The 13,545-nt window shown below is 46.6% G+C and overlaps 1 protein-coding gene across 2 annotated transcripts in view; it reads right to left on the reverse strand.

Moving 5' to 3' along the window:
• The window catches only part of blo (bloated), a 241,798-nt gene that overhangs the window by 189,330 nt on the left and 38,923 nt on the right, over window positions 1-13,545 (reverse strand). For both annotated transcript variants that reach the window (XM_033466910.2, XM_033466909.2), the window contains exon 3: window positions 857-4,374. In XM_033466910.2, the coding sequence (XP_033322801.2) occupies window positions 857-4,374 (3,518 nt within the window). The remainder of the gene's footprint in view (window positions 1-856; window positions 4,375-13,545) is intronic.

Consider the following 13,545-nt stretch of genomic DNA (forward strand, 5'->3'; position numbering starts at 1 on the left):
CTGCGCATGAATCGGCGGCGATCTCAACGTTAGCCAATCAAACTGTCTGCCATTTGGTTATCTTTAATTCGACGCTGGTCATTCTTCGCACGACGGTACATTCCACAGATTATTTTCTACATACCAAACTGTATTGCCTCGCTGTTCGATTCTTGGTAATTTTTCAAACGAATTTGCTTCGCAGCCAGCGCTTTCTTTTCAATTATACTCGTTTAATCGGTTCTCGAAATAGCGTGTTGGACCAATGACTATCGATACGGTATCGTTGTCAGATATTTCTTTGCAGTCAACTTTTAGAGTGGCCGGCAAAAATAAGTCTATCAAATTCCATGTAATATTTATTATTCTTCGTTACCTTGAGTTTAATATTATTTAATATTATACGATATCTTGCCTAGATAAAATTCTTTCCACTCTTGTGCGAAGAATATTTGTTCCAATTACGTTCTGTTCACTCTACAGAGCCTTCCGTTTCAACCCTCGATCGTGTACTGTTTTTTTCTATGTATCAATTGCAATCGCAGGAAACTGCCTGAATCATCAACAATTCCGAGATTCTCAATTTTATAAAAAAAAAGATGAACATATCTACAGTTCCTTTGAACTAACATCTACCAACAGATCGTGTCGCGAATGACCTAGACGTTGACGCTACTTCGCGATCCTTTAATTAAAAAAAGAAAGCATAGCCATCGATCCAGCGTAAATCTAAGCAATCGATGCTAAAAAATTTCGCTGCTCCGGGTTAAACGTTCGCAAAATATGATTTCAAACGACCCGTCTTCGGAGAACGATTCGCGACGGACTCGATAGTCGAGGAGCCCCCGATCGAATCGAGACAAGAAAGACCCCTTACCTGATTGATGTCGCTGCCCAAATCCCTGGCGCTCTTCGCGCTCCTCAGCTGATCGCCACGGTACTCCCTGTACCTGATGGTGACCTCGTCGTCGGTGAGCGCGCCGCTGCCGCCGCTCCTCGCGTTCTTCTTGTTCTTCTCCTCCTTCGCCTTCTTCTCCTTCTTGCTGAACAGCTGCTTCACTTTGCTCATCGTGCCGCTCTTCTTCGCCGCCTTCTTCTCGTACTTTTTATCGGCGCCGGACGGCGGTTTCGCGGTGACCGGCGGCGACTTCGATACGTCGTTCGAATACTTGTCGTACTTCCGCTGCTCGGACGCGGTCAAGTTCATGTTCCGGTCGGTGTGCCTTCGTTCGTGCTTGATGAACTGTCTCGTGACGAATCCCTCGTCCTCGGACTCGATCTGCTCCCGTCTGTCCACCTCCTGCGAGTCACGCCTGTAATCGTTCTCGATGCCCGAATCGGCCAGACGGTCCTTCCGGTCGGAATCGCTGAGTCGTGTCTCGCGTTGACGCCGCTCCGTGTGCGACCGAGTCTCCTGTCTCATGTGCCTGGACTTGCCGCCTTCGTGGAAGGCCCTGGCCGGCCTGGTCGGACTCTCGTCGAACGGCTCCAACCTGCCTACCGATGCCTTCACCCGTGGACTCTCCCTGGCGTCGGAATCGTCGAAGTAATCCAACCGATTGCGGGACCTGCGCAGAGGCTTCTTCGGGTCCTCGTCCATCTTCCGGTGCTCCTTTCTCAGAGTCCGCGAGGTCTCGTCGTATCTGGTCTCGCAGCGGATCGAGTCTCTGGCGGTGGTGTCCGAGTCGTATCTGCTCGAGTTGTAGCCGCCGCGGTCGGTGCGTATCCTCGGCGGAGAGCTGTCGTAGTCGTCGTGGATCGGGTGCTTGCTGGTGGTGTACCGTTGGGTGGTGCGCGTCTCCTTGTAGTACTTGGACTCCAGTTGACTGTTCGTCATCTGGGAGATGTCGGTGTCGTAGTCGTCGTTGGGCCCCTCTCTCAGGCTGTCCAGGTGTCTCTTCGCGAAGGGCGACCTCTCCTTCCGACCGTTTATCGTGGGACTCTCGTGAAGCGGCCGACGCATGTCTCTGGCGTTCACGTAGTCCGCGTGACCGCTGGTCAGGTTCTCGTGGGACCTGGTCGTGTACTCGCTCCTGAGCGCCCTGACTCTCGCGTTCTCGCCTATCTCGTCCAATCGCTGCGTGGACTTGCTCATGCCGCGTATCGATTCGAAGTTCTTCTTCTTCGGCATGTACGGGTCCCTGGGCCTGGTGGTCTCGCGGTCCAGGAAGTCCTCGCTCTTCGAGAACTTCCTCTCGGTGGTGAACTTCTTCGCGACGATGGGCGACGGCAGCGCGTTGTTCTCTTTGGACTCGCCGCGGAAGTGGTGCGGCATCGTGTGACCCTCCTGATGGAAGTTGGCCACCTTGTACGGGCTGCCGGTGCCTCGGATGCCCTGGAATCGGTCCTCCGGGCTGTTCCTAGCCCGGTTACCGACCACCTTGAAGTCGTCCGCGTAGCCCTCGTGCGTTCGCGTCTCGACGATGTACTTGTCGCCGTACTTGTCCGTCCTGGTCTCGACGGTGTACCCGTCCCTCGGTTTCGCATCGATGTAACCGTCGGTCGGTATTTTGTTGGTGATCTTCTTCTCGTAGCCGTAGACCTTGCCGTTGTCCTCGTGTATCTCCTTCTCGAAGATGTACTTCTCCCCGTTGCTGTTCGTCCTTGTCTCCGTGATGTAGGTGTCCATGTAGCGTTTCGGCGACGCGACGCGGTTCGGCGTCACGGGGGACGGCACGATCGGCTTATCGATGATCTCGTGCTCGGACTTTTTGATCGGCACGTTGGCGCTGTTCTTCGCGGCGAATATCTCGTCCGCCAGCAGCCTCGACTTGATCCGGGACTCGAGAAGGTCGCGTCTCGCGCTCAGCTCGGACGTCTTGTTCGAGATGCCGGGCTGCGTCTGTCTCAGGAGGTACTCGTTGCTCTCCCGTTGCCTGGCGTCGGTCCCGTCGGCCCTGCCCCTGCCGGAAGTGTCGACGAACACCGTCGACGTGTACTTCTCCGGCTTATCGTAGAGTCGCCGGTCGATCTGCTCGAACTCGTGGTGCCGTTTCGCTTTCGCGTCCGAATTCCTGGACGCGTAGTCCTGCGTGCCGCTGTAGTGGCCGGCGAAGTGTCCGCTGGTCTTACGATCCTCCTCGAACCTGGACTTGAACGTGTTGATCTCGTTGTTGCGCCTGAGCTCGCTGTTGTACGCCGAGTAGTCCGTCCTGCGGTACTCCTTCTCCGCGGGACTGTTCTCGCGCGAGGAGTCCTTGCGCTCGAGGCCGAGGCCTTCGTCGCTGTCCGAGTGACTCCTCTGCGCCTTCTTCTTGTCGGTTTGCACCTGGGCGTAGATCACGTTGGTCTGCGGGGGCGGCGAGCCGCAGGTCTCGTTCGGTCTGGTATAGGAGAACGGTCGGTTGTTGTTGTGCCCGAAACCTGGCCCGGGCGACACCATGGTCCTGGTCAGCTGGGGAGGCGGCGATCGGTCGTTGGACAATCGGTGAATCATCTTGTGTATCGTTGACTCTTCGTCGCGTTGCTGGAGATCGTATCGGCTGCTGTGCAGCATGCTACTCGCGGCGACCTTGTCTACTTCGTCGAGCCCGGTGTCCTTTGCCGGTGAAGGGGTCCGGGCTGGCTTCTCCTCTTTCCTTTGTTCCCCCTCCCGTTTCGACTTGTTATCGTCCTCAAGCTCGATGGGTATGCGCCGCACGGCCGCCTTGTTCCCTCTACGGGGCGATACCGGTGGCTCGCTGCCGGGCTCTTCCGTCCGTTCGGGCTGGTCTCGCGTCTCTGCTGGCGGCCCGGTTACCTTTCTGGCATCGGACTCCTCTTGCCTGGACTTCTTCGCTTCCGGCCGGCTCGCGGCCTCGCTCACATCGATCCTGCCGAAGTGGAACGGCTGCTGATCGACGTGCGGCGACGCCTCGATGATAGGCGACAGCTGCTTCTTCGCGCGGAGGCTGCCCAGGTGCGAGCCCTCGCTCTCGCTGCCGCTCCTCTTGCGGTGTGACCGAGCGGACGCCCCCGCGTCGCTCGCGCTCCGGCCCACCGGGTTCCTCTTGCGCTCGAGCTTCGGGGAGAAAAACTTGGCTAGGGTGCCTCTTAGCTTCTTCGCGCTGGCATCGCTCGCGCTCCTCTCCAGTGCCTTCTTCTTCAGCCGAGGCGTCTCGACCGAGTCCGCGCCGGTCGTGCCACCGATCTCCTCGCTCCTGCGTCTCACATCGAGCGGCAGTTCCGGCCTCTTCTTGTTACGACGCGCCGGGAGTGTGCTGAATCGGCCGGGCAATCGGCGGTTATCGTGCGCGACGCAATGAAGGCTGCCCGCTTGCTGAAGCACCAGCGCCGCCTCCTGCGCCAAGTCCTCCTTGCTCCTCGACGCGATGCTCTCTTTGTGCACGGGGGTGGCGATCAACCTGCCTTCGCCATCTCCTACGAGCGCCGCGGTCACGCGGGGTGATTCGCGTCCTGCAACATCAAAGCAAACCCACCGTTCTCGTCAAACCGTCTTCCATACCTTCCACCGTTCGTCGGTTGCTATTTTGCCAGGCCGATCGCCGTTAACCCTTTCGCTACGACCCTACTCGCTCGAAGCGCTTCTGCTGAACGAGCAGCTCCGACGATAAATCTGTACGACCATCGGAGCGACAACTATCCTCTAGAAAAGTTGCTTCGATCGCGCTTTTTGGAAGAAAAGGAACTTCCCTTAACACTTTAACCGCCGTGTTAGCAATCTACGAAATTTATTGAAACTGAAGTATTTCGTTTAAACAAATTGAATCGAGAAGTTATGTTCTACGGTATGAATTACTGTTCGAACATTCGTGCGCTTTGCGGATTCTAATGAAATTAGGAAGATATACTATTGATTAGCGCAAGACTTATTTTTCAAATTTCAACAAATAATTTTGTCACCTTTGTACGGGCGGCGCGGCAGTTAAAGTGTTATAACGAATACCAGATAAAACATCTGAGCATACATATAGCAAGTCTAGAATAGAATACAGAATTCACTGATGACATTTTACGGAGATCGATTACACTTGTCCATCATAGCGAAAAGGTTAAAGCGATCGTCAAGGTTTTCGTGATCATTTATGTAAAACGGGAAGACTTCATTCGGAACAAGCATGGTTATTCGTTAATACTTAGCGATTAATTAATTTAATTATAATGTTAGGTAATATTACTGTTCACACTTGTTAAGAAGGAATTACATTTTGAACAGTAGAGAAGGTTTCGTTCTATCTCTGCCTTTTAACTAAATTTGTAATTTCATGTAACAGTAACTTTAACAGCAAGACTATATTAATTTTGACTTACGGCTTGAATCTTGACATGCCAAAATGTTCAAACGACAAGTGAAATAAATTATAACGTTATCAGATAGTAATATAACTCCAAATGATCTTAGAAATAAATTTGATCAGTGAACGATAACATTTATTGTTTCTCACAATGAGAAAAATGTGAGTTGCGTCACTGTAATTCTTGCCCGCTCAATTGTAAGTCCATTTGATTCTAAATTCAATAACAGTTTGATCTCGTTGCAAACTGCACCCGAAGGACTCTACGTTTAGCAAAGTTGAATCGCTACGAAAGAGTTCACCGTTCAACGTGCCTAAAAAAGTCATGAAGCTCGATCGATATCAAAGTTCAATGCTTGACGGAAATAGAAGATTCGATGGTTCTCGATCGAGGTCGGTCGATCAAAGTTCAATGTGGTTAAACACTTAAGGAGATCGATGAATCGTTTCTCGAGAAGGTTTTCTAAAAATGTAACTTCAATATTGCATAATTCAGTGCCAAAAGCTTCGAGAATCGTCGTGAGAAAATAACGACAGACGTGACAACGCGAAGAAACTAACGTATCTCCGGCGTAATTAGTTCTTCTGCCGACTTTCCCTCGCGTTGACCCCTGTGGTAAATCGTTCGAGCATTAGCTGTACTTTTTACCGCGGCGGGGTAATTTCCGAGTCCGCTTCACCCTAATTGCCGCGCGATTATGGTCGCGACGCGCTCGGGAAGAACTAATTAACATTCGTTTAATCTGACGCGATCAATCTATTGAAGCCTATTAATGTTATTCGAATTTCTGCTCGGTTCATTGTCCGTGCAACGATGCGCGTACGAAACGAACTCGTGCGGCGAGTCGAACACGAAAGCGTAGAACCGCCGTGCAAACGTAAAGTACTCACCGGACAGTAGGAAAACAGAGAAAGAGAGAGAGAGAACTCGATTATTGCATAAAAGATCTAGCTAATTAACAGCAAAAAAAACTCTGCAACCCACGGCTAAAGTCATTTTAACCGCACGAAGTCGATCCACTTTTTTCCCGCGGCAAAAAATTTCACAGACATGGCGCCCTACGTCATCGCCAGCCGGTATTAACGAACGAGCCAGAAGTCGCAAAATTTTAATTGGACGGCGACCAGCTCGACAACGACCTCCATTAGTAGAGTATATATATATAAGCCGACTTCGCGAATTCTATCGTGGATAATAGATTATTAGATTTCTAAATTGCCGGTTTATGCGACGGTGGCCAGTCTGCTCGTTATTGTTTAATCGTCTTGTTTAACCAGACGTTCGCAGTCAACAGAAGTCGGCCACGAACCCGATGCCGTTCTTCGTGGTTCAGCAGCGACAAGAAAACGCGTCTCCTTCTCGATCGATCGTTAAACCGAGACGGGCCCTCGTTTGCTTTACTTAATTACCGTCCAATACAGTCGACATAATCGACGCCATCTTAGCTGTAAATTTGCCGGACGATCATTAGCTTGTTACAGGGGGTCGAACGATCGGAAGAAAGCGAAGCCAGAAAAATTTCATCGACGAATATGTAATTCAACGGAAGAATCTTCGGTCTGTTTCAATCAGAGAAATCCAACGCGAGCGCCATTAAAATACTGGTACCGGTCGCGAGTAATTTTTCAGTTTTTATCGCATCCGCGTTAATGACTGCGATTTAGAATAATTCATGATTCTGTATAATCGACTGCAGAGCGAACTGCGGTGTCGCTGATATTTTTACGCGTCTGACTTTTACGATTTTATACTACCAGCTGTTGCAACCTTTCAGCGTTAATTTAACCGTTTTACAATCGAGTCGACTCTAGACATTTCTTCCAACCTAGAAGAATGTAGAATTGAACGCTTACTCGGGCCGCGCATGGATTTTTAACGAAATTATTAAACACAAACAGGCGAACGTTATTAGTGTCTCAGAGTCGTCATTCGAGTGGAAAGGCTTAACATTTATTTATTTACTTATCAACGGGTATGAGCCCTCTTAAGGCTAAATGCGCAATATACATAATACGATTATGTCTAACACTTGCAAATAAAATAGAAAAATCGAATAAATTTTTAAAATTGTTAATGTTGATGAAAATACGATTTAAAGAGATTTGATTCTTTTAAGAGAATCAATTGGTGTCTAAAAGCTGACGATATGCTGATACAATTAAAGCAAAGCTCGATAAAATAGAAGATCGTGAGATTATTCCATTTAAAGCTTTCTATACGAATGATAAGTCAGAGATAATACGGCGATACTTCAATGACAGAAAATTATTAGGCCTACCAGAAAGTTCAGTCCGTTTTTGAATTGAAATATAACATAATTTTCATACATTTAATAATATTTATTGTAGAATATACTTTCCATCGTTACTTATGACATCTTGCCAGCGTAATGGCAACTTGTAAATGCCATGTTTAAAAAATGATTTATTTTTAGAGGCGAAGAACTCAACTAGCGCTTGGTTGACATCAGCTTCAGTTTTGAATTTTTTTCCTGTAAAAAGTTTTGCAAAGAGAGAAACAAATGATAATCGGAGGGTGCTAGGTCTGGGGAGTATGGCGGATGTGACAGAATTTCCCAGCCTAGCTCTGCGATTTTCTGACGAGTCGCCAAAGCAGCATGTGACCTGGCATTATCATCGGTAGCCATGTTTTCACGATCGCGTCTCGCTTAATAATGACACGAGACATCTTTGTTTCAGTTTATTTAGGAGAGTACATGTGTGTAAATGCAATGATAAAGAGAGATAGTCATATATGTCTCAAATCAACATGTGCATATGGATTGAAACTTGAAGTGACACTATCGGACAGAACTTTCCGGTAGACCTAATAATTGCAGACAGTACAGCTAAATAGTCGTGATCCCGACGAGACATAGGGCAACCTAATTTGTAAGAAATCGGATGCAAAAATGTATGCTGAATGACCTCAAAGTCTGTAGATACATTGATAGGTGCCCAGAAAAATGAACGGTACGCGCAATTTTAGAGCGAACAATGGTAACGTATACATTCGTAATGGTATTATACGTATGTACATTTCGGAAGCAGTTAGCTAATGTTCAATATCGAACAGTATCAAACGTCGCAATAGCGCTGTACCTAAAACAGAGCTAGATAAATTGCAAAACCGGCCGGCTCCCACGTTCCCGGAGTTCACTTCGAAATCACAGGCATTATTTTCGTCAAGGACTAATTTAGGTAGGCTAAACGCGCGTTTTCCTTTTCCGACGTCGTCGGTAATCCGCGTCATACATTGTTCCGACTCGATGCGGACTGCAACGCGCAACTTTCGCTCTGCGGTATTTTTTTTTTAAGCCGGATAATAGAAATCGTGCTTCAATTTAAAATTCAGCTCATACGCTCGCGCACAAACGTAATACGCAATTTGACCTTTTCGGTGTGCACACGCCTTGCGAACCGGCGGGTTCGCGGCGGGAAATCGGTCGAAGAGACGGGATTCCGTGGGGGCCAGCCCACCTCGACGAACAAAATCTCATAAACTATTTCAACGATCTTCCAGATCGTCTAGATAATTTCTGCACGCATGAGGGAACAAGATCTCGCTTACGAGCATCGAAAGAAATTCAGAGATCTTCGCTATACGTTCGAGTCTTGAACTGTTTAGCTCTTGCGATCTCTTTGAAAAGCGTGTAACTAAAACGTGTCGCAAAATGTACACGATATAGCAATGACTATCGAAGCATAGTACTTCCTTCGCGCTACAATTTCTTCGCAATATTTATTATGAATTGTTTAAATAATTACTTATATCTTTTTTAGTTATTCGTTTTATCTCGTCTCGGCCTTCGAATATTCCAAACATCGTAACGTTTGGAAATATATTTTAGCTTTGATTAAAAATGCAATTTAAACAGCAAATTTTAATCTATTTTTACGCGCGACGCGTATACTCTTCGTCAAAAAATATCGTCATTTTTATTCACGGCTAACCGGTTAAATCGATGTTCGCACATTTTTAGAGGATAATGTAGTTTTTATTTTCGTTAACCCTAGAAAGATAACCATATGACAACGTACGTAAAAGATAACCATACGCTTCAGAGGCGCATGCTTTTCTAAGGCGTCAATTTTATACTAACAATGGATATTTATTTAAGTTAATCTAGTCATTTTGAAGGTTTGGCATTATTGCAAAAATAAAATGCATTTATATCATATTTTTTTATATTTTAAGTAATTTTAAACTTAAATCACTAGACCTCTATGAAAAATTAACAAAAGTCAACAGTCTTCGCAGGCGCCTCTGCGACGTAGGTTATCTTTCTCGGGTTAAGCGAGGAGAAACAAATTTCAGATAGTAGATTATGCTCGAAAACGTTTGCATGGATTCGAAGAGAACGCGTTTCCAATGAAAGACGCTGTGGGAAATGAAGGCTGCCTTTTGAATACGCGCTAAATACCGCGACGTCCTTTCCGATTTTCCATAGAATAATTAAAGGAGAAGAGAGACCGTGTCTGATTTAATCTCCATTTCATATTACGTCTTCGCGTGCAGCACAAGCGCGGATAATCACTCGATGCTCTCAACAAATATCATGTACCAGTGACCTTTCCGCAATAGCGTATACCATCCACAAACACAAGCCGGTGCACGTTTCTCGGCTGAAATTAATTGACGTGCCAGCGACGAGAACTATTTTTATGAAATTCATTTTACACGTTGGACAACCCGAGGGAAATTACTTATTAACTTTCGAAATGTCCGCCGAACCATCTTCCTTCGCCTTCCTTAATGGGGTTCTAGACGGGTGCGTAATATTCTGTAATGAAATGCTTAAGCACTTCTCAAATGGTACGAATACATGAAATCATGGTGCCATTGAATTTTAATAGAAATTGTTTCGTTTGTCACTGTCTTTTTCTAAATGCATTTCTAGCTACACCGAACGTTGGAATCAGCGCTATTTTCATGGTTATACAAATTTGTTCGTAAAAAGAACTTCGGTAATTCTTTGGAATAAGATCCTCGATATCGATTCCAATGATTTCAAAATGGTTTTTCTGAACAATTTTTTCCTATACAGGGTGGTATAATCGAGCAGAGGGTGATTCTACATGAAAAAATAAGAAACAAATTTGGTAGATTTTTTACCCGGGAGGCAACTGCGGTAGAGGAATAGGATTTTAAGTCGGACAACAATGAACCTGGACTCATTTTAAAGCTCGAAGCTTCCATTTACGCTTTGCAACGTTCATTTTCCTACAACAAATTTTTACATAACTTTGATAGTTGGGAATATGGAGATATGCTCTTTTTGGAAAATGTTACGGATTCGAACGTCCCCAAAATACACTAGAAAATTTTTTTCACAATTGACCGTAACATAGATTTCAAGATTGAAGCCTGCCCTTTACAATGACCTCTTTAATTCTCACGTGCAAGTTTTTTTAGTGGCTCTATCGAGTTTGATAAGAATGGTGTAGTTTACAGAGTAACACAAAGTTCACAAGGGCTCTACTTATTCCTCGTTTCTATTTTATAAAAAGACTAAAAAAATCATACCCCAAGTTTTCAGAAATCATTGCAAAAGGGAAGCTTCGATCTTCAAATCTGTGGTCTGTTGATTTGTGCAAAAAGTTTTGCAATGGTTTTGAAGACGCTTCAATTTGTAATATTTTCCGAGTAAATCTGTGTCTTCGGTTTTCTGTTTGTTGTCAGTTGCAAAAATATGGTACGAAACGAAAGTACAGTAGTTTTTCTCGGAAATGCCAAATTTCGGGTTGCTGTAAATTTCTTTATATTAGGCTTACGGCTATGTAATTTATTGCTACGTCGATGCTACGGTTCGACGAAGTTTTTCAAGCGCGTGATGCGGCACGCGACCCGAATTCCCGGAAGACAACACAAAATGGTCTGTTTAGGTGTGAGTCGGGTAAGAAAAATCGCGTTGCTAAAAGATACGAGAGCAATCTCCGTCGAATCACGGCATGTGGCCTTCGAATTGCCTTCGAATAGTGCCATGTGGCTTACGAAATGCCTTCGAATAGTGGCACGTGGCCTCCGAATTGCCTTCGAATAGTGCCATGTGGGCTCCGAATTTCCTTCGAGTAGTGGCATGTGGCCTCCGAATTGCCTTCGAATAGTGGCATGTGGGCTCCGAATTTCCTTCGAGTAGTGGCATGTGGCATCCGAATTGCCTTCGAATAGTGGCATGTGGGCTCCGAATTTCCTTCGAGTAGTGGCATGTGGCCTCCGAATTGCCTTCGAATAGTGGCATGTGGTCTCCGAATTGCCTTCGAATAGTGCCACGTGGCCTCCGAATTGTCTTCGAATAGTGGCATGTGGCCTCCGAATTTCCTTCGAATAGTGGCATGTGGCCTCCGAATTTCCTTCGAGTAGTGGCATGTGGCCTCCGAATTGCTTTCGAATAGTAGCATGTGGGCTCCGAATTTCCTTCGAGTAGTGGCATGTGGCCTCCGAATTGCCTTCGAATAGTGGCATGTGGTCTCCGAATTGCCTTCGAATAGTGCCACGTGGCCTCCGAATTGTCTTCGAATAGTGGCATGTGGCCTCCGAATTTCCTTCGAATAGTGGCATGTGGCCTCCGAATTTCCTTCGAGTAGTGGCATGTGGCCTCCGAATTGCTTTCGAATAGTAGCATGTGGGCTCCGAATTTCCTTCGAGTAGTGGCATGTGGCCTCCGAATTGCCTTCGAATAGTGGCATGTGGCCTCCGAATTGCCTTCGAATAGTGGCATGTGGCCTCCAAATTGCTTTCGAATAGTAGCATGTGGCCTCGGAATTGCCTTCGAATAGTGGCATGTGGCCTCCGAATTGCCTTCGAATAGTGGCACATGGCCTCCGAATTGCCTTCGAATAGCGGCGTGTGGCCTCCGAATTGCCATCAATTAGAAATAAAAATGTTAAGTGATCGTTTTTATTCCAGCATTACTATGTATTCATATTAATGTACACCGGCATGTTGATCGCTGCCTTTTATTGCCGACTGGCCCGAGTTTCTATAAAACACAAGCTACAAGCCTCGAAGAATCGCGACCGACTATGCATCTGTAGATTACCATTTTCATTCGATTAAACGCGCATACGAGTCATGAGCTCCTATACAATTCTTAGACAGTTCTTAGAGATCGCTGTAAACAAATTCTCGGTCTACTCGTTACAAAAGCCCATCGCGCTCTCCCGCGATCGGTAAATGGGTCGTTAATCCCGCGCGCTGTTTACTATGTTCGGAATAGTATGTTATCCGGCACCCGTGGTGTTGTACGAAGCATTAATAAACATCAGCCGGCTCGCACACAATCGAGCGGGCAACGATCGGTAACGGTAATTAGAGGGGACGCGTGGGTTCCATAATCAATGATAAACAAGCTAATGATCCGCCGTTGAGGCCGTTGACGGATTTACAGCGTCATTGTCGCGGTTCCACGGGTCGAGGAGCTGTTGCGCGCGACCTCGTTCGGGGAACATCTTGTCGAGGTCATCGACGAGGAGACCCCGGGAACGGGGCCACGTCGGGATTAGCGTTCCTGTTCGCCTACAAAAGCGGCGTACCACTTCTAGTACCCATAATGCCGTGCACCATTTCCACCGTGCGCGTCTCTCGTGGGAAATCGCTGTTAAATGGAGACTGAATCCACTCCGCGGGCCGTTCTTGCCAACTTTTACGAGCTTCTGTTTAACGCTAACAACTTCCATTCGCGCTCGTTCTTTCTCACATTTCAGCGACTAATAGCCGAGGCATTTCGAGCGCACTTACGGAAGGAAACGGTCTGTCCTGGTATTTTCTATATTTACCCGCCACCCGGTGCTTCTTTGTTTGCTTCTGCTCGTTCGACGTTCGAGCGGCGGGGAGAAATTAGAAGCCCCGATAGAACATCGAGGACGATTGTAGTAGGTCACTGGTACGGATGCCCGACCGATTCAGGAACTTCCTTCGAACACTGTTGCCGATTCTTTCAGACCCGGATTACATTATCATTAACCGCTATTTTCATCCTAGATACTCGAGAAATGCGGAATTTGCAATGCTATCTTGAAGCGTCTCGTTTCTACACACAGATTCTCATAGTTAGGATTTCATTCGTTTATGGGAGAAATGAATCGGTCTGGTGCATCGTCAAATAAGATATCGGATGAACGTAACAACATTGTTACATTATTTTCAATTTTTCAGAACTATTGAAATACTTACACTATAAATACTTGAAATACTTATACTTATATTATTAAATACTAAATAACATTAATGTAAAAAATACATTTTTATCTAGCTCCTGTTTCTTTCTAACTGATGCAGGAAATTGTTATCTTGCACAAAGATTCGCAGTCCAATCGTAACTGCGAATCT

Source organism: Megalopta genalis, chromosome 4 (assembly GCF_051020955.1).
Source record: "Megalopta genalis isolate 19385.01 chromosome 4, iyMegGena1_principal, whole genome shotgun sequence".
NCBI lineage: Eukaryota > Metazoa > Arthropoda > Insecta > Hymenoptera > Halictidae > Megalopta > Megalopta genalis.